The following is a 21,484-nucleotide window of genomic DNA, read 5'->3' as shown; positions in this document are numbered from 1 at the left end:
TCCTGTGATTGAACAATTTATTTACTATTTAAACAAGAATTAAGCTTATTCACCACACTGCCATTAACATGATCCATTAAGAAACATGGGCAAAATTATCCCTAAAACTCACATAAAAAAACCCATCCCATGTAACTTCAAACCCCATGAAAACAGAAGATCAACACAAATTTTAATATTTATATATTTTAAATCAAAACACAATTAAATATAGTATGTTTTAAGTACATGAATGCTTGGGTATGAGAGAAATAAGAGGTGGTACATAGTACCAAAAACCTATACACAGCCTTTTTTGCTTTTTCATAACAATACAGTGTGTCTCTATACAATCAAATATTGCAACAGAATAACACTTTCTAGTCAATCAAGATATTCTGAACATTGGAAATGATTTGAGTTCTTCGCATAGTGATTTCTTTGCACAAGTTTGAGGAAAAAAGCAATCATTAGAGTTAAAAAAAAAAGACCCAAAATAAAAGTGTTGTATACTAAAAATGCAGCAGTAACATAAGGGTGAGACACTGAGTACTTCTGCTACCCTGCAAAATCGATTTGCTGGGGGAAAAAAGAGGTGCTGTGTAACATGGTAAGTGTTGACAGTGTCAGGAAGAAGGCCAGAGGTCATTTAAAACTGTTTTTCTTTGTAAACCAAACATCTGGAATTAGATCCTACATTGGGTGGAGGACAACAAGCGATGGAGAATGGCAGCAATTCCTTTTTTCCTTGCTCGTGGGATGGTGAGGACAGGAAGTGGAGCAGTCTGCTGGGTCCAGGGTGGGAGCAGAGGGGCTGCAGGACCAGCCTTGGATCTGCTCCGTGGTGGAAGCAGGGGAGGCGTGTGTGTGTGTGTGCAGGTGTAGGAGCTCGACAAGGAGGAGTTCCTGACCCTTCTACACTGCCTTCAAAGTTAATGCAGTTATGAAGTAAAATACATTTATCTTACAGTTGAATACTCATCTATTTCAAGTAACGTAAAATTAAACTCAGAACTTTCCAGGTCTTTCACTGCCAATGAATTTGCCCCACAGCCCTTCCAATTCTGTGTTTAAAAATTACAAGTAGTAGAACCAGAAACTACAGCAGAACCTTCCCCTCTGTGTCCCATTGCAGATATTTTGCTTGAAAGTTTTGGTTTATTTTTTGAGACAGGGTCAAGTATTTGTGAAATCAGTCAGAGTTTCTCAGTGACACATTTGTAAACTGCATCTTCATCTCAGAACCATCATTACTGTGAATGCCACATACACCAGGGAAAAGTGTTTCTTCACTCTCTACAGTGGAGGTCCAGGATTGCTTCTTTTTCATTCTTCCTTAGAAATGAGGGGGATTCCAGCTGTTGGAGTAACAGTGCTTTGTTTTTATTGGCTGTGTTAAAGAATCCACCAATAGGGAAAGTTCACTCGTTCTCAAAGTGGAAAACAAGATTTCCTGTCCTGGAGTTTCTAAAATCATAGCTGGAAAAGAGAAAAACAGATCTTCATTTTACACTAAAACATGCAAGGTGATTGTTCAATAGAAAGATATTTTGTGTTTAAAAACATCGAAGCCGAGTTTGTTTGAGTTTGGGTGAGAAAAAAAGCCCCAAACCTAATCCAAACACACTCAACCTTTTGATTACTTGCTTAATTGAACCCAGAGCATCTGCAGTCATTTGAGATTTCTAAATACTGTGCTGAGTGACCTTTTCATCCAGGCAGACTGGAATTTTATCATTTGCAGTCAAGCTATTAAGTGAAGTCATTATACAAGACATTTAAATGTTACTGCTGTATTAGAAAGAAAACACTCCCACAGTGAAACTATGGATCCACCCATCTGGATCAAAAAACTGGGCTTTGGCACATGTTCACTTTCACTAACTGAACATAATGCAAGCTCATTTGTAGAAACTCACATGCCTGAAAGTCAGAAGTACCAGACATTAACTTGGTAACCTGCTGTCACCAATATTTCACAAAATCCAACTACTGCCTCAGAACTGGGGCTTTTTAGACAGAGAACACATGGGCTGTAGAACAACACAGCCACTAAGCAACAATACACAAACCTGTGGACAGGGTTACTGTGTCTTTTTAAAGCCTGGAGGCAGAATTGTGTAAATGAGAGCACCCAATGAGACAAATTCACAGCTGTTGAGTTTTACTGCACTTCAAGCAGAAATACCACTAGTGACTAAGAGGACACAGCAAGTGTGAGCTCAGGTCAGGAACTACACTTCATCCTGCAGCACAGATCACCCTTTAACTAATTAGGCAGTTTGTAGACTCAAACTCAGACAAGTTTAATGCTTGCACAGGAGAACCACCACAGATATCTGTTAAGAAATTCTTACACCACACTTAGGCCGAAACACTCCAACCTTTGTTTCTTCCTCTCGTGCTCTGCTGGTTTGAACATTTACCAGCATGGGTTTCAGCCATGGGAGGAAGGCAAGTGAGAGTTCTGCTCCTCCCACAGCCTGGCTGGAGCCAGATGAAGACAGCAGCCTTTCCACCCCCCTACCTTGGTGACCTTCTCCAAAGGCTGCTCACACTGCGCCTGCTGCATGACATCGTTGACAATCATCTTTGCTATCCTCCAAGCCATCTCTTCTTGAGCCTGAAAAACACAGCCCAAAACACAGATAGCTTAAGGTTCTTAAAAGAAAAACACAGTGCTCTCAGCACAGCCTTGGAATCAGGGTAACCTTCACCACTCCATAACCTGTATAAACGTATCCTCCCTCCATGGAAATGCACCAGTGTTAATTTCAATTATTCTACTTAAGGCTTGATGTAATTCCCAATAGAGTTAGTGGAGATTTTAGATTTATCTCTTGGGGATTTGTCCAAGCCCTTCAGAGGGGGAAAAATGCAGCCTGGAATCCATGTGCAGTGGTCACTTCATCATAAAAATCAAATAGCACTTCCACCCCTACTTACAGCTATATAAAACCACAATAAGAAAAACCCTGACTGCAAGCACACAATTAGTTCAACCAGCAAGCACTGGCAAAGAGCAAACTAGTTTCACACATACATGCAATCAAATTATATTTAGCACACAGTCTCCCTGTTCTTGGTGCAGCAAAAGATACTCAGAGATAACAGCCAGGATTAAGAACATCAATACTTTATTTCTCTGAAGTGTAAAGTCGCAAGAAGAACATGAAAGAGGACACACCTCATCTGTATTTCCTTGAACCCATTTCTTCATTGCTTGTGAAAACATGGACCCTGGTTGAGATAAAAACAGCAAGCAAGGTATGTCAGCAAGGTGAGGTACAAAGCTGATTCCTGTCACCCTTCTGCAGGGTTTGCTCTGCTGGCACTCAGCACATGGAGGAGAGGCAGGAAAGACAAGGAACTGCCTGCAGCCATTTGGACACTGAGCCTTTCCCAGAGCTGAAAAGCAGCACCAGCAGCAGGTCCCAGCCTGGGTGGGAAGCATGTGGAGAGCTGCAGTTCTTTTTCATCTCAAGACCAAAGCTTGGAAGGTTTGATCACCAGCTCAGCTGCTGACGCTTTCATCCCTGCCAGGTTCCATCGACAGCTCCAACTCCCACCGGCTGCTCATGCTCCCCAGAGTCCAGCTGGACCAGAAAAGCAGAATTTGGGTAGGAAAACTGGGCCAGAGATGGGTTTTGCCTCAGTACAGGCCAATCCCCACAGCATCTCTATTTGGCTTAAAACAGATCTGGAAAGAGTCAAACACTCTGCCTATCTTAACTCCAGCAGGGAAGAGAGCAGCTCTGCAGATGTTTACAGAAATGGAGATAAAGAGCAAAGCAAACCTTTTGATTTTTTGACATCAGGCTCTGGTTCAGATTCTCTGATGAACTGCCCCAGGTCACTGACTCTTCCAAACGTCATCTTCCTGAGGAGAGGAGCGAAGAACCACATGGGTGATCAAAAGAACTTTGGCATTATGGAAAGCTATATTTGGCTATATACTTGGCTACATTTTGGAATCAAAGAGGAAGAGAAAAACCAATTAGAAATATTTTCCTGGCTGCCATTTTGGTCAAAGAAACATTCACTGGGTGTTAAATCACACTATTGAAATAAAGTTACTGTCAAATATATTAAGACATGGACTAAGATCTTGCATTTAGGCCTACTCTCCATGCAGAAGGACACAGCAAAAAGTGAAACAGAGGTGAAACATGTAACCAGAAAGGAAACAATACACTGAAATGAACCTTACCCTGCATATGTTCGTTGGTACAAAGATTCTGGATCCAGACTCGCAGCATCTACAATTATTGCTTCATCAAAATTTTTCAGGATTTTAACATTAGCCTTTTTGACATTGGACTACAAATAAAAATTCTAAGTATTAGTGCCCAATGCAGATAACTACCAGCTTCTTAACAGAACTGCAATTTTAGTGCTTTTAACACAGGTAAACCTCCATCAAGTCTCTAAGCAGGAGTATAAAAGAATCAGTGTGTCTACACAGCCTTGAATTCCCAACTCACAGGACATTGCTTTTAGCAGAGGATGATAAAATTCTGTGGGCAGAGCCAAAGACACAAAGCCCAGGTCAGCACACGCTGCTGCCTGAGCTTTATCAGCTCAACAGATCCACGTGTGCTCGCAAATCACTTGTGAGTCTGGAACATCCCTCTCCTGCTCTTGGTAAGCAATTCCCAAACACAGATGCCTCCCCCATGAACAGAGAACAAATTATTTATCTTCTGGCCTGGAGTATTTATATAAGATTATGGAAAAAAAGCCAAGGAAACATCAGAGCAACAGCAGGGAGGGCACAACACACAGCAATCCATTATCACCTCAGCACAGAACAGGAACACCAATGGCAGCTCCTTTCCTGCTGCTCTTTATGCAAAAATATGCAGAGACCCAGAGATTCTCCTATTCAGACAAGCAGGAATGCACATCACAGAAAGCAGCACCTCATTTCCTAAACTGCCCAGCCAATTACCAGCAGATCCTCCTGCTCAGAGGATCAAGCAGCAGGAGGCCTCAAGAACACAGATTTTATTCCCCACTTCGCAGCTAGGGGAGGAATATTCCCTCCTTGCAAATTAGGAGGTTTAAAAATAGTACAAGCAGGTGGTATAGCTTCCAAGTTGCTGGAAAGCCAGGACATGACTAACATTGGTGTGGATACTGGGTTTGAAGCTCAGGGTAGCCCTGCAGAGTTCAATAAAAGCAGCAGTCACTTGGCTCTTCTGCTCTCAGCTGGGCTGGCAGTTTCCAGGCTGTCCTGGTTACAGGTTAGCCAGAATCTGCTCTGTGTTTGAGCAGATTGATGCCTTCAGCCCTGGAAATGAGTTTACTCTTCAGGACAGAAGATCTGGCACTTTAAAAGAACTGAGCACACAAAACTAGCATGTTTATATTTAAATTTGATAGCATATTCACAAGTGTCAATTTTCACCTGAAGTTGTAACTATGGTATTGACAAAATAATGTTATTTCTAGTAGCAAGCATTCTTAGATATTATGGCATCATGAAAAAGTCTTCAGTAAAGTAGCAATTTAATAAAGACATCACTGCTGTAAAGAAATAACAGCAGCACAAGGCTTTGGGTACAACAAATAGCAGAGACACTTCTGACAGAACCGAGCTGCAGGTAGATTAAACACATCCTAACACAACACAGGCTTTAAATGAAAGTGGAATGATGTTTCCTTACAGGGTAAAAACTTGGATATTGACACAGAAAACCCAAACTGGTACCTGGGAGGCAGAGCCATCTGTGCTCCCTATGGAATCACTGTCAGGAGAGCTACCAGGACCATGAATACTCAGTGCAATGTTCCCTCCCGGGAATTCATCTCCTCGTACTGAATGGATGAGGTCATTCAAGTATTTGTAGTAAAGGTTGCTGGACAAGAAACCAGGTAGGAAAACCTGAGAGATAGAAAAAGGCCTCTTTAATTAAGGCTGGTCTGCATAGTTAGAGAAGAGCAAACAAACATCTCAGTCCGTGTGTAGATGGAACACAAGTAAAAGCATCCATGCATGGAATTACTGAGGATTAGCAACTGCATTGCTTTAAGTTTTAATCCTACCGCAAAATTGAACAAACCCAACTGCCTATTGATGAAATCCCCCAGTTCAGTAACTGGAACTGAAGTTCAGAGGAGGTTTTTTTTCCCTCTAGAAACTTAAGCTTGACAGCTCAACAGGCTTTACAGTTACTCTGTTTCACTGTGCCCAATTTTCTGGAGCTCCAGAATCAAATAATTCATTTCTGGTATCTGGGTATCCCAGAGTTACATTATTAACCACAGCACTTGTATTAGACTTGCAAAAAACTCCTACAAAGAGGAAGGAAAATTTTCTAAAGATACAAAATAAGCTGTTGATAGCAATTCACATGGGAGGAAATTCTGCTACTTCCATTAAACTGCAATAATCACCCGAGACAAACATTTCACAGAGCATTAACAGCAGCCAGTGGGTGGTATCTTCAAATCAGGCTGGGGCAAAGAGTCTGGCAGATTTTCCTGAAGCTGTTCTATTATCCAGGTAAACAGGAAGCCAGTAAAGGAACAGAACAATCAGGGCACACTATGGAACCCCCCCTTCACCCTCACTAAGTGTGAACCCCACTCTGAAGAAGGATCTCACCGTCTCCATGGTTGTCCATGCCTGCCTTAAGGGAGTGGTGAAGCAGTTGGGGAGAGGCCCCCCCTCCCTGCAGATGTTGGATTCAATCTCCAGCCTCACAGAGTCATCAAAGCCCAGAGGGTGCGTGGCCTGCAGGGAGAAGTACCTGGGGCAGGGCAAGGAAACAACACAAACAGGATCTGCAAACCTCTGCAGGTGCTCAGTGCCCACCTGTTCCCCAGACACTGCAAACACCTGCACACACCTGGTCCCCACTGACTACAGGTCAGTGAGACACCCCCCTCCCAGAAACAGGCTGAGAGCCCTGCCCTGAAACACAGATGAAGAACAGAGAATGGGAAACAAGAATGGAGCAGGAAACACCCAGAAATCCAAAGCAGCATCGGCTCTACTGCTCACATCCTTGCAAACTGAGTTTAAGGATGGGGAATGATTGATGAACCTGAGTGAAGCATTTGCTTCCTCCCTGGGTAATAACTCAAGTGGTGGTAGAGCCTCACACTTAAGCTTTAGAACAAACATTTCCAGGAAGCTGTTGTGCTGTCTCCCAGTTGTCTTATTGCTAAAGTGAAACACAAAATACAGGAAGAAAGTTCCTCTCCTGAAAGTCTGATATTAAAAAAGATCTGATTGCTTCCTTAAAAAAAGGAAATATTTCACAATACTAAGAACAAGCACTAGCTGGCTTTTATTACGTGTGAGAAGAGTTTCTACAGCCTATTTTATATGGATAACAGAATCTGAACATTAAGGTTTTTCTGCAGTGCTGTATTCGCTATTAGGCTTAAACCCCTTCTATTTTCAAATGTCAACCAATCAGCTTTGATACTGCCCAACCAAACAAAATCGAGCAATCAAGTCCTGAAAATCCTGAATTATGTTTAAGAATGGAATCCTTGTAAGGATTTCTCCTCATGTATACAAAAAAAATTCAGTTCATGTGTGCAAACACATCAAAAGCCACCTTGATAAAATGCACCTCAGCAGAACAGCCCAAGAGTGCAGAGAAGTTCCTTTTGCACAGCAAACACAAAACCACAAGTACAGAAACAAAGGATTGTTGAACACAAAGGACTGTTGAACTCCCTCACTTGTCATACAAAATCATGGCATCGTTCTGTGCTTCTTGCCCATCATACTGGCCTTCTTTGGCAGCAAGCTGAGACTGGAAGTTATCTGCTGCCAGCCAGAACTGCAATACATTAACTGCATCTTCCTTCTCCATGTACTGGAAGGGAAATAAGAAAAAGAGGAGATTAAAGAAGTTTTAGCAAGAAACTTCTGATTTTTTTTAACTTTCTTCCCATTTAGAACAAGAAACATAGGCCACATATTAGTGATGCAAAATTGTCAGCATTCACTATTTTGAATTTCTGTCTCAGACAGATTTAGCTTGCTTGGAGGAAAAAAAAGAGAAAAAAGAGAACCTCTGACATTTCTTTTCCGTACTTATTTTCACACTTAGTTTCCAAAAAACTATTTGTCTCCTCCTAGGACAGGAAACACCATTTTCATGCTACATTTAGCTTACACTGAGCTCAGCACATTGTCTCAGCTTCCCAAGCTACAGTTTCAAACTACATCAGCTTGTCAGACTGTCAGGACAAGTATGTCAAGAGCTGTTTCCTTAAAGGTGCAGGAGCCTGAAACTGAAATCTTTTATTTAACCTATCACATCACTGGAGGTGCCCTCTCCACATAGCACTGGTTATGATTTGTTATCTGTAATTCAGGCTTTTACAGTCACTACAATGTGAAGATCAAGATGACAATGTCAAAGCTTCTACAAAGCAAAGAGACTCTGAGAAGCCCTCACTAACTGGAGAGGAAATCTCAAATACTCATTCCACAACACAATGGACAGGTCTGAACATTTGAATTGAGTTCTGCATAGGGGCAGGAAAAAGTTCAATGCATTTACTCTCAGAAAAAATACACCTTGGGTTTTTTATTATATTTAGAATTACAGAATTGTTTGGGTGGAATGGGACCTTAAAAATGACCCAGTTCCAACCCCCGGCCATGGGCAGGGGCACCTTCCACGGTCCCAGGCTGCTCCAAGCCTCATCCAACCTGGCCTTGGACACTTCCAGGGATCCAGGGGCAGCCACAGCTGCTCCGGGCACCCTGTGCCAGGGCCTCAGCACCCTCCCACGGAACAATTCCTAACCAATATCCAACCCAAAGCCATCAAGGAATGAAAATATTTTTTTCATCTGCTAGAAAGGGATCTAAAAGCAAACCCAAACATTGCCACTCACCTCAGAGAAGTAGAACAGGGCTGACTCACAGAACAGAATGTCAGCCAGATACACAGTCCCACTGGTCAGCACCTCAATCTGGTATTTACAGAAATGGTGACTCCGCAAGAACTCACTAAAGTGCCTGCACAGAGACAGGGACAATCAGTTATCAGGATAGCAGCACCAAAGGCACCCTCAGAACCCATCAGCTCTTGCCCAGAACTCTGATACTTTTGGTTGGATAAAAGCAAAACAAGCAAGAAACAGGGTAGGTTTGTAAATGGCACAAGAAAGAGATAAAGAACACAACAGTGTGAACAGCCACGTTCAGCAAGAATGGATTTGGAGAAGGGGATCTGAGCAGTTTCAAATACAAAAGACAGCACAGAAAGGTGCTGATATAGTCATGCCTCCATAAATATTTTTAACAGAACCTTTAGGACAAGAGACACAAGAACCCAAACTATGGCATCAACTTACTCTTGTTCCATTGCATTGAACACTATGGACTGTGCTGTAACAAAGCAGTTGGGATCCACTTGGCCATCCTCCCCACAGATCTTTGCTGCAAAGAAAGAGCAGGTTAATTTTAACATGGATTTGGCTGATGGAGCTGAAAGACTCGAGCAAGGACTGGTTAATGAAAAATTGCAGTTCAAATCCACCAGAATCAGCTGGTTCTGACTGAGCAAAGAGCTTTCAAAGCTGGCCAAATAATAATAACATGGCTAAAGTATTTGATTGAGACTCATCTGGATCCCCTCCATAACCACCAATAATTCTCTCCCTAATTTAAACAAAATCTCTGAAAGTTTTTATGAGGATATTCACAGCACTGCTGAAGGTCAGATCCACTGATATTTGTAATCCCCTATCTTTTTAAGGCTGCCTTTAAAATTCATAAAAATAAAGATAAATGCAAACCTGTGACGTATTAGAGACACATTTTTATGGGGACAGAGCAGCTCTGAGAAGAGGAAGCAGTTATTCATTCTTACCAACTATGTCATTTCTCATTGCTTCTGTAATAGGGATTGGTTTAGCAGCATCTGGAGAAATATATTTGGTAAAAGTACTAACTGCATCCCGTTCTATACCTGCAGGGAAGAAACACAGAATCAAACTTGGAATTCCTTGGTGTGATTGAGTAACAAATGTTTGCTCTTCAGAAAAGCAGCTGTCTAATTCTCAGTGATGTTTTCACTGCAGGATATTCATATTCTGCTCCTGACCAGCTGCAGGGACTGTGTGATCTCCAGTCAGGTCACAACAAACCCAGCATGGACTAAGATGGAATACAACAACATAGCTCCAAATCTTCCCTACCAGCACACAAGGCAGAACCCACTTCCTCAGCTGCACACCACAGTCCCAGAAGCAACAGCTTGCAGGCAAGTGAAATTCCCAAATTTTAGCTCCCATCACAGAGAAATCACTTGCATTGTATAGGAATTACTAGGGAAAAAAACCCATCTTAAAATGATATGCCTCAAACAAGTGTTCTTTACTTGGGACTCTGCTCTGGAAGAGAGAAAAAAATACACTCAAATTCTTTTTAGATTTCTCAATAAGGACTCTGTGTTTTCAAATTCTTTTTAGACATCAGAAAGCAGAGGTGCTCTGGTGACTAAAACATCATTTTCCTTCTTTAAGTGACTTTGGGGCTGAGGTTACGTATTGTGAAGGCACATGATAAATAACTACATGAGAAAGGCAATCAGCAAGAGAAAGGGATGCAACATGAGGAAACAGTTGGGCAAACAAAAGGAACCAATATGAAGAAAGAAGTGTTTCCTTTGTGGCTGCAGACTTGCACAAATGAGGGAGGACTGAGTAGATGCAAAGTAGAGAAACATGTTACTGGGCATGTAGCTCACTACCAAAAGGAAATATTTTAATTTCATCCTTACTTCCAGCAGCCTCTGAAGAGGTGGAATCCAAATGACAACAAATCACTTACAAGGGGAGGAACTCTATCAAATAAATCCAAGAACAAAAACAGTACATTCCACACATAAATCTCCACAAGTCTCTTGCAACCACTACTTATGTCATTTTATGTTATACAGGATATTTACCTTCCATGACAAGTTAGTTATCAATTCCCCACCCCACCATCCAAACTTTCTGCAATTCTTTTAAGGTGTGATGGGATGGGTGAGGGAAGAACTGGACATAGCAACATTCACTCAATTTCTTATGATTACACATGGAAAAACAGAAGCAACCTAAGCTCATTGAGTACACAATGATTTTGAAGCCTCTTCAGCAGCTTTTTTATTTTTAAACAAGTCAAACAATACACAGCTCAAACTGACCAGCAGCAAGTTAACATCAGTGATACATAAAACTTTCTTCCTTGCAACATCACATCAGGCTTGCTAAGAACCCGAGAACTGAGGCACTCCCTGCACAAAAACGTTCACTTCCCACCTTTTCAAGCAAAGGGAACACACAGCACTTACTTTTCATGAGTTTTCCTGACAAGTCCTTTAGTGCAGAGGAGGGGCTGTTTCTATTTGATACTGAAAGCTTGGAAGATTCTTGCTGATCAGCTGGAAGAGAGTGAGTCCCCGTGTCTGGTTTCCTCCCAGCCAGAGCACCGCTGCTGCGGCTGTCCCGCCCCGGCAGCCCCGCGTGGCTCTGGCTGCTGGCAGTTCTGTCGGGCTCAGGCCGGAGCAGCCGCGCGGTGCCAGAGCCCTCCAGCCTCTCCTCCAGCCACCCAGCAGGAGGAGAGGAGGCCAATTCCTGCTGTTTGGAGGGGGACACTGGCTCTGCCAGGGAGCTCTGCTTCACCGTGTTCAGGCTGTGCGCGCGGATGCGGGACCAGGTGGTGGAGTGGAAGCTCTCGGCCTCTAACCAGAATTTCACCAAGTGCTCCATCCTGCGCAGCTCCATGAACTGGATGAAGTAAGGGAGGGCTACGCTGTCCTGCAGGACTTGTTCAAGGGTTTTGGAAAGGCTTGATTTGGTCTCTTGAGCCTGGTAGTTCAGACACGATCTGCCTAAAGGAAAACGTGAAAGGGAGTGAGTCCGTATTGTACCGCAGATGTGGGGGTTGGATACAAAAGCGTCCTGGAATGCAACTGTGCAGAGGCAATTCCAACACAATGACATAGTAAAGGAATTGTGCTTCCTCCTCAAATCCCTCCCAGGGTAACACAGATGCTACTGTAACAGCAGCCACACTTTTATTACCTATTTGTTTACTTGAAAACCAAGAGATGGTGAGTGCACAGAATAAAAATACACAGAATGTGTATTCTGTGCACAGGAATACACAGAATAAAAAGAAAAGCTGGCGTTCTTACAGCCTTACCCAAGTCTCCAAAGTGAGCAGCTTCCATGTGACTTGGCTGCTTCTTGAGGGCAGCTGTGCGGCTGCTGGAGAAGGAGTCCATGTTGGCAGAGATGGCATTGATGGCCACATGGCTTGGTCCTGCAGCCTCCAGCAAGGCGTGATTCCTAGTGCTTCTCTGAGGGGAATGTACTGGGATTGGAGCTGGAATCAAGAAAGAAATTGTTAAAGCACAAGGACCCCAAGAACTCTTCTAAATATTGCCCAATGCTAAGCACCCCAAAATACACCAGGGAGTTTGCAAGAGTCAGTCTCATTAAAACCTCACTGTACCACTGGGTGTCATCTTTGATCAAGGGTCTGATTAAAGACCACAAGTTTTATTATTGGAAAAATAAACTCACTCCCACCCACCTCTATTTTCCTTATTCAGCAGCAAATCAAGAGATGCCACGTCTGAGTTTACACATGAAATGAGTCTTCCTGCTTCCTTGATAACCACTACTGTAACAACTTCATACTCTGTCAAAAGTTTAGTTTAGTTCCAGTGCTCCTGCCAATCCATTTCCATGCATTTTTGAAAGCTAAAATGTGATTTAAAAAACCTGAACTACAAAGCTATCTGTGAGGTTTAATAGGAGTTATTTCTCAAAAATATTTTTGTTGCTTCTGCTTGGTTGCAAGAGGAAAAAAAAGCAATAAGGAAATACCTGTGATGAAACCCAGGTTATAAACTTAACCCCCTCTGGCTGTTTTAGGACACAAGTGGCTACTGGAGCTCAAAAAGAACAAATAAGAACTTCCTCACACAAAACTCAGCTAATTGTTAATTGATGACAAAGCTGAAAAAAACCTCAAACATGCTCACAGCAGATTCCAAAGCTCTCAGGAAGCTGTGTTAGATGAGGATGTCGTGCAGGGACATCTTACACCTCTGACTCAAAAATAAAGTACATCGGATGAGCTGACTATCTCAACTCTTCCCAGGAATGTTTTCTATCAAGGTGTCAGGCAACTTGGGCTTCATGACTTCCATGCTGCATCACTTTATTTGTATTCCCAATTTTATGACAGCAGTTGACAATTTCACACTTAGATGTCACAGACGCCTCAGGAGCAATGGAAACATTTAAATTATTGCCAAGTGTTTGTGCAGTTGCAGGATTGGACACCAAGGCACCACTTGCTGCTTCTTACAAAGCCTCTGGGTGTTTCATACCAGCAATAATGGAGAAAATACCTTTTTTTCAAGGCCAAGGGATGGCAGCAGTGGGAAAATTTGGTGGAAATCACTTGTGTAGAGCCAGAGTCACACTCCTCATAATGCTACAGGCTTTTGTCAATTAGATTTAAATTTAATTTTACATTTTGGACATTTGAGGAAAATATGTTCTGCTTTCTCCAAGGGTCAAACAAAGATGCTCTCTGCTGCAGCAGCTCACAATGTGCAATACTATAAATTTTCAAGTTTATTTTTATTTTCAGGGTCACCATACTGGTAGTTGCACTGAAAGGTGAGGTGTGGCTATGAAATGGATGCAACTCGCTGTTTCCTGCATTTGATTTGAAAGACAGGCCACCAAGAAAAAAACCTGCAATTTCCTCCTGATGTGCATCTACCAGTATGGATTCTGGCATTTACCTCATCTCCTTTCAGTACTGCAAGAAAATCTGACAGATCAGCAAACTTGTTTTCCTACAGTTTATAAATCTCTTCTCCACCCAGATCTTTTCTCCTTTCCTAAGAGATCTAGCAGCAACAGCTCTGCACCCCACAGAGCAGCAAGGAATGGCTCATTCAGGATTTGGATCTTCAGCCTCACAAGGCCCATCAAAGTTAAATCTGCAGTTTCTTCTGCAAATCAGACACAGTGAAACTGCACTTTCCAAACAGGACACTGCACCGCCAAAGGACACTGCAGCTGAGCAAGAAACTCCAGGAGCAATTTGCTGTGGATAGGAACAAACACCACGTGCAAGGTGACCGGAGTGCCTGATCACTTTGAATTAAAGCTCACGCCTGACATAACTTAATAACCTCCTGCACCTACAGATTCAGCAAGAGGAGGAGGAAAGATTAGTTACTATAAATACCCAGAAATAGAATTAAATTCTGAGTTTGGTTTGGGTTTGATGCACAGGTCAGATCTGTGCTCAGGAGTAAGGAATGATCCTGTTGGATAAGATAAAAATGGTGAATGATGACAGAGATCTGAATTTACAGATAAAAGTTTGATCTTACTTTTAATTGCTTTCACATCTGTGGTCTTTTCTTGTTCTTTGCCTTTCACTGTAAAATACAAGGGAAAATGTTAATGCTATTTTGGGTCACTAATGGCATTTACCTGAGAATGGACATAGAATTCCCAACATCAGCAAGTATCAGAGGCAGATAGAAAATCTAATTTTCTTAAAACTGATTTCTCATTTAAATTGCACATCCAGTAACTGACAGAGGCTTTCAAAGCTTTTCTGTTGAGTTACTTTCAAAAGCAAAACCCATCCATTAATTAAGTTTCATGAAATACAGTCTGTTACATTTCCAGGGAGGAAGATGTTTGCTGTCTATAGATTAAAGCTACATTCAGGGTGACTTTAACAAACAGCATGAACTGGGAAGAGTAGGGAAGATGTGTTTTAAGTGTAGAGCACTGGCAGGTGCTGTTTGTGAACCAAAAATCACCTAAAAACAACATTTCCCTTGTGTTGTGGGAAGAGCAGCACAACACCCAACACTGAGGAGATGTGGGCTGGCTCTGGCTCCATGGAGCTGCTTCCATGCACATGATGGGTACCACAGAAATGCTCTGGAAACTCACTGCAGACAGTTAATTCTCTCACAAATAGTCTTGCTTAATCATCATGAAACCCCGGGTGAGCAACTGATGGGGAGATAACAGTGGAAAAAGTTGTGATGGAAAAGCGCTTTGAGGATTTATTTTTTAAAAAATATTACTATGTTTTAAAGGAAGCTCCTAAAGGAAGCGAAGGAGGAGATCTGTTAACAAAAATAAAGAAGCCCAAGCAGCACATAAACAGGATGGCAGAGAAACAAACGCCGGGGTGATATTGGAGAATGTGATCTACCAGGGAGGCTGCTCCAGGCAAGGATTATTACTACAAATAGGTCATCCCTGAACACCGACCGTGGAGCCCTGCCTCACGTAACCACAAGGCACAGCCCAGCACGATCCCACATTTACACCACAAAACACATCCAAAAAAGCCACCCCAAGCGGCTCCTATTCCGACCTAAGGATGTTAAATATTTGAAAGGGGAGCTCCGGTCTCCGGTTACATAATTGCCCTGGCCCGGTGGCTGCAGCACTGCCTGCCACTCTCCCCTGCGAGCACAAACGCTGCAGGGCTGCAAATCTGCAACTCGAGGTTGAAAATTCCAGCTGCCAGGGAGCACACTGTGTGACAGAGGGGTTTAAGTGCCCATTACACGAGGAGGATTCTCTCCACGCTGACCTGCAGCCCGATGCAGCAGGAGGGTAACCAGCCTTTACATAACTGGAGCTGATGGGCAGGAGAGAAACCAGAGGGAACCAAGCAACCTCTGTGAACTCTCATCTTTCCCAAATCACTCCAGTATTTCATCAAACCAGTTCCTAGCTATCAGCAGCAATTCCTGGGTTTCACACAACAGCCCTCCATAAGCCTATTTTCAGTTTAAATACCTCTGTTCCTTCTTTCCTCCCTAAATACCTACTTACTACTGGAAATAGGAACTCCAGGGTCGTGTCCCAACCCTTTCCACACAGGCTGCTCCTGACCCCAGCAGCTCTGAGCACGACCAGGTGACATCAGTAACAGGAGGGGACAAAATCAGCTCCGATCCCGGACAAGCCCGAATTTCAGAGAGTGAAGTTTCACTACACGAATTCACTTTCACTTCCCCCAAAAAGCGGATGCTGTGTGGTGCCTGTGTGAAACCAGAAGGAACCACAGAATGGGGACTGGGGGTGAGATTTCCAGTGGCCAAGCCCCTTCCAAAGGGTCCCAAACCAGCATGTGACATGCCAGAGTTTCAATTCACATCTTGAAATGCACTGAACAAACTCAAAAAGTGTTCACAGCGTGTCAACAGCACACAAAAAACAACAAGATCCTGCTGAGGTCAGCCAGGCTGTGGCACTGCACGTTATTCCAGATATCCCCAGGGATGAGCTGTTCCACTGGCAGCAGTTTCATAACCTGCCCTCGAGCGCCCAGCTCACCTGTTATACTTTGATTTCTCAACCCATTATCCACCCTCAGTCTGCCAGACCTTTATTTTAAGGTCCAAGATATAAAAACACTTCTCCCTTAGTTTTGATTTTTCTACAGGTCACTTGCTTTATGATCCTTGCTATGGTTTAATTTAAAATTAATTTTAATTTTTACCCACTGCGATATCCTCTTAAACAATGACAGCTCACCCCAGGAACATCGGTGTTTGTAGGATTTTGGCCTGCACGTGGCCAGAGCTTTATCCTAAGCCTTAATGTGCTGCTTTCCTCACAGCTTCAGATCAAATCTTCTCTAAAAGCCACACCTAAAAACGGAGATCACACCGAGCAGTGTTTTATGCACAGTCCAGATGAAAGGTTGCTTTTCTCCTCTCCTTCACAGCGTCTCTCTCGGGCATTTAGTGCTGATTTGCCTCTCTGGCCAAAGATCCTTTAATCAAAGGAACACAGATCCTCAATTACCCTTCTCAGATAATCAGAGCTTTCATGGCTTTCTCCCTGAGAAAGTTTCCACATAAGCTGACCTTGTCCCTGTGATCCCTCCTCAGGAGGGAACCTCAGCTCCACAATTCTCAATGAAGCAGCAGGAGTTCTTTTTGAAGAGTTTATAACCACTACCAAAGTTTTATTCTTCAGCCCAACATTTGTATATAAACACCTCAAAAAGGATTATGGCACTTGCAAAGCCCTCAACGGCTTCTAGGCTCTTCAGATCTGCTAAGCTTGGAGCCATTTCTTGCACAACTGCTGCGCTAACCTCCCCAAAGAGTGACATCTTCAGTGCTGCTGCTTTGGCTGAGCAAGATCCAGAGGATGTGAGAGCCAAGAGCATCCCCATCACCCCAGGTTCCACGTCTGCGCCTCCCAGGATGTGCATTTTGGGTTCAGAAACACAGAAAGGCTTTAGGGACAGTGCTGCATCAGAAGATCAGTGGTTGCATTGCTCGAGCTACAGCATCACGAGGAAACAGAACGGTCCCAAGGGGCCCTTCCTAAAAGGTGCCACTTTCAACAAAAAGCACCCAAACCACAGCTGGGCAGCTTGAGAGCGCTGGCCCTGCCTGCAGCACGAGCACAAAGTGCCTTCAAAACGCCGCACTCCCAGAGAACTCTTAAACGGCTCCCATTCGTGTGCTGGAGCATTATAAATATTTCAGCAGCCCTGAATTTCCCAGCTTGTGCTCCCTAACACATCTACTGCAGAATAAACTGCCAAGGACTCCTTGGCTCAGTGCGATGAGGTCCCTTTTTCACTGCCATGCTCAGCTCCTGCTGCACATTCTCAGCCCATTATAATTTTTACAAAGCCGGCTATGTCAGCGTTGTGAAAAACCCATCTGTAGAGGGCTCAGAGGCTCAAACCCCGCACGGAGCGTGGGAGGTGCCACAGCCCCCTCCGGCCCGGTCAGCGTCCGGAGCCGCGGGCAGCCCGGGGGCCGCGGCCGGCGGTCGCTGCGCTCACCGGAGAGCCCCGAACCCCGCCCGGCCCCGGCCCCCCGAGCCCTCCCAGCCCCGCGGGAGGACACGGCGCCGGCACTGACCGTCATTGCCGGGGAGGCCGCTCCTCGGGGCCCGCGCGTCCTCGCGGGGCCCGCTGGCGATGCCCGGAGGGGCAGGGCCGGGGCCCGGCAGCCGCGCAGGGGACGAGCCCGGCGGCCGCCCGCCCGCCGCCGCCCCTCTACCTTTCCGCCTGAAGAAGGACATAGCGCCGGGGAGGGGGCGAGGCGGCCGCCGGGGCGGGGGAAGGCGGGAGGGAGGGAGGCAGCGCGCCGGGTCCTATGAATGAGGCTGCTGCGCCCGCCCGCCGCCGCCGCTCCCTCCGCCTCTTCCTCCCGCGGCGGCGCCCGCGGCCGCCATGTTGTCAACAACGGCCCCGCGCCCGCTTCCGGCAGCGCCGCCCGCGCGGCACGGCGGGATGCGGCCGCACTCAACATGGCCGCCCCGGCCTCACGCCCGCCCGCCAAGGGGGCCGGCCGGGGCCGCCATGTTGGGTGAGGGCAAGGAGCCCGCGGGGGTCCGGGGGCGGCCATCTTTGATCGGGGCGGGGGGCGCCGGGCGGCGTGAGGCGCTGGCCGCCATCTTGGCTGAGGGCACGGGTGACCCGGGGACGCTGCGGCAGCGCGGGCACGGCCCGCGGGCACAGGACAGCGAGCCCGGGGGCAGGGGACAGCGCCCTGAAGGCAGGGGACAGAGCCCTCCGAGCAGGGGACAGAGCCCTGAAGGCAGGGGACAGCGCCCTGAAGGCAGGGGACAGAGCCCTCCGAGCAGGGGACAGAGCCCTGAAGGCAGGGGACAGAGCCCTTAGAGCAGGGGACAGAGCCCTCAGAGCAGGGACAGAGCCCCTAGAGCAGGGGACAGAGCCCTCCGAGCAGGGACAGTGTCCTGAAGGCAGAGGACAGCGCCCTGAAGGCAGGGGACAGAGCCCTCCAAGCAGGGACAGCGCCCTGAAGGCAGGGGACAGAGCCCTTAGAGCAGGGACAGAGCCCTCAGAGCAGGGACAGAGCCCTCAGAGCAGGGACAGCGCCCTCAGAGCAGGGACAGAGCCCTGAAGGCAGGGGACAGCGCCCTCAGAGCAGGGGACGGCGGGCGAGCGCCGTGCGGGCCGAGGCGCCCTGGAGAGACGCCTCAGGGACGTGTCCCAAAATGTCCCCTTCGGCCGTGGGGGCCGCAGCAGAGGCGCGGACGGACAGACGGACACATGGACAGCCCTGCCCGGGTGTGAGGGCTCTGCAGTGCCGGTCCCTGTCCTGCAGCCGTGCGGGACACGCGTGGCCGGTGCCGGAATGCGGCGGCTCCGACATCCCAGTCCGAGTCCCGCAGAGCCAGCAATCCCTGCCGGGCCGCTCGGCACCTGCGGGATCGCTGTCCGATCAGTCAGTTCCGTCTGCGTCCGAATCCTGCCACTGAAATCCTCTTAATCATCCTCCCGCGGCAAATCTGCTCCTCCCTCGCCTGCCAAGGGCGTTTGTCACCGTGACACGGCCCTTAGGTTGATATCCGAGAAGATACCTGCTCTAAAAGCTTTACAAACACTTTGTAAAGACTGTGATTATAAATTCTGGTTTGTGTGTGAGGAAACTGAGGCACAGAGCCAGAGGGCAGCTCTGCCTTCTCCTGTCGCCCCTGTGCCACGTAACTGTCCTGGCCTTGCTGCCCGAGCCGTGCCAAAAGGATGTAATTAATAATCATTGCGTGAGTTTCTGCACCGTCTTTCATCCAAGCATTCCAAAGCTCTTTACAAACACTCAGTAATTAAGAGTCATAAATTGTAAATGGAATTAAAGGTACACGGGGATCTTCCAGGGATGGAGCCGTCTCCTGGGCGGGATGGTGCCGCTGATCAACACCCTGTGGCAATTGCATTTTCTCTTTTGATATTATTTTTGTTAACTGGTGCTCTTTGATACAGTTTTGTACACATGCCCAGAGGCTGGCTGAAGCATAATGAACTATTCTATATGGTTTCTGCATAATGAATGGAATTATTTAATTGGCACATAACCTCAGAGACTGCTAATAGACTAAAACATTCAGAAGATGAGCAAATTGGAAAGAATGGGATGACTCAGGAACACTAAATTAATATTCTGCCAAAAATTTTGCACCCAGTCCTCTTGGGTTTAAGGGTAAACATGGGGGTTGAACAAGGGTGCAATGATTTCCACAAGAGTTTGACATGAATTACCTTCCCTGGACTGAAATTTTCTCTCACTTCTGGGAATTCAGAAGGGCTGAAGCTCCAATCCAGAGCTGCTCACTCAGCCTTGGACCTGGACCTGAACTGGAAGTGTGAGTGACAGCAGGTGCTGGAGTCCTTAACAGAACGTGACAGTTTAATTATCTGAGCAATCAGTTAAATATGACTTCAGGACACGGGCTGGCAACGTCAGAGAAGCTGAGGGACTCCTCCCTAAACGAAAATATTCAAATTTTAAAAAAGCTGTCTCACTGCTTGATTTTTTTTTCCTCTCCACAGCTAGAAAAAGAAGTAAACTTTGATATTTTAAAAGATCTGAATGGAATGATCATGTTTGGACGGATATAATAAAGCAGAACAAGGCTTTGTTGCCTTTGACAATTAATCACAGGGCACTGCTCTGCTCAATTACAGCACAAGCCCACAAATGGAACACACATTAGAGGCCATTCCCATTCCTCCCATCTTTGGGTTTGTCCATTTATTCCCATGATGTTGGGATTCTCTCTCATATATAGAATTCTCACTACTTTGGGAATACAAATACCAAAAAATTATATGAATAAGGACTTTAACAGCTGAGATCTTACTCTGGAATAAATAGTAACATCCTAAACACACCAGGAGTCAAAGTGCCTTTGCACAGAAACTCACAGCACCTTCAATTAGAGACTTGTATTTTACTCCTAATCTTTTCTTTTTTCTTTCTTTTCTTTTCTTTCTTTTCTTTTCTTTTCTTTTCTTTTCTTTTCTTTTCTTTTCTTTTCTTTTCTTTTCTTTTCTTTTCCTTTTCTCTTTTCTCTTTTCTTTTCTTTTCTTTTCTTTTCTTTTCTTTTCTTTTCTTTTCCTTTTCTTTTCTTTTCTTTTCTTCTTTTCTTTTCCTTTTCTTTTCTTTCTCTTCTCTTTTTTCTCTTTTTCTTTTTCTTTTTCTTTTTCTTTTTCTTCTCTTTTTTTAATGGGAAAACAAGTGTCTGCATGCCCACACAAAATTCCTGGCAAGTTTGGCTGTGGCTGACCTCAGTCCATGAACCTCATGGGAACGGGAGGGTTGGTACCTGTGCTGAGCATTTCAAAGAAGGGAATTCTCCCACGTCCCAGCCTGGCGAAAATTAACTGCTTTTATTAAAACATTGCAATTCCTCCCTGTTTCCTTCCACGGGGCACATTCCCAGGGAGGGAGCCTTGTTCAAGCAAGGGGTGAAGAGTCTCTGCCTGACTCCCAGTGGGTGAGTTAAAACTCGAGGTTTGAAGTGTAAAATGGGGGTAAAAAGGTACACAAAAGGTTCACTCCCAGCAGGAAGAGCCGTGTCGGTGACCTGCTGCGGCAGATGTGCGGGACAGAGCTCTGGGAAGCAGCACTGAGCAGCAGAAAGCAGAAAATCCCCCTCTCCAGGTCCTGAGCTCTTCCCAGCCCTGCCGCGG

General features: G+C 45.4%; 1 protein-coding gene across 3 annotated transcripts; it reads right to left on the bottom strand.

Moving 5' to 3' along the window:
* Positions 1 to 166: 166 nt before the first annotated feature.
* AKAP10 (A-kinase anchoring protein 10) lies at positions 167 to 18,246 on the bottom strand. Of its 3 annotated transcripts, none has more exons than XM_068210585.1 (15): positions 17,907 to 18,246; positions 14,373 to 14,420; positions 12,152 to 12,334; positions 11,298 to 11,837; positions 9,831 to 9,929; positions 9,313 to 9,397; positions 8,851 to 8,974; positions 7,681 to 7,817; positions 6,590 to 6,734; positions 5,693 to 5,866; positions 4,190 to 4,299; positions 3,777 to 3,859; positions 3,167 to 3,219; positions 2,507 to 2,602; positions 167 to 1,458 (listed from the first exon to the last, which is right to left on the bottom strand). In XM_068210585.1, exons 1-15 carry the CDS (start codon positions 18,067 to 18,069, stop codon positions 1,453 to 1,455), a joined length of 2,046 nt encoding a protein of 681 aa, XP_068066686.1. In that variant the 5' UTR covers positions 18,070 to 18,246; the 3' UTR covers positions 167 to 1,452. The 3 variants fall into 3 exon arrangements, with proteins under 3 accessions (XP_068066686.1, XP_068066688.1, XP_068066687.1); XM_068210587.1 differs by having other exon boundaries at positions 18,048 to 18,245; XM_068210586.1 differs by lacking the exon at positions 14,373 to 14,420.
* Between the last annotated feature and the right edge of the window lie 3,238 nt (positions 18,247 to 21,484).

This window comes from Anomalospiza imberbis, chromosome 20 (assembly GCF_031753505.1).
Source record: "Anomalospiza imberbis isolate Cuckoo-Finch-1a 21T00152 chromosome 20, ASM3175350v1, whole genome shotgun sequence".
Classification (NCBI taxonomy): Eukaryota; Metazoa; Chordata; class Aves; order Passeriformes; family Viduidae; genus Anomalospiza; species Anomalospiza imberbis.
The sequence above is the reverse complement of the archived record's forward strand: the minus strand, read 5'-3'. Positions and strand labels throughout refer to the sequence as shown.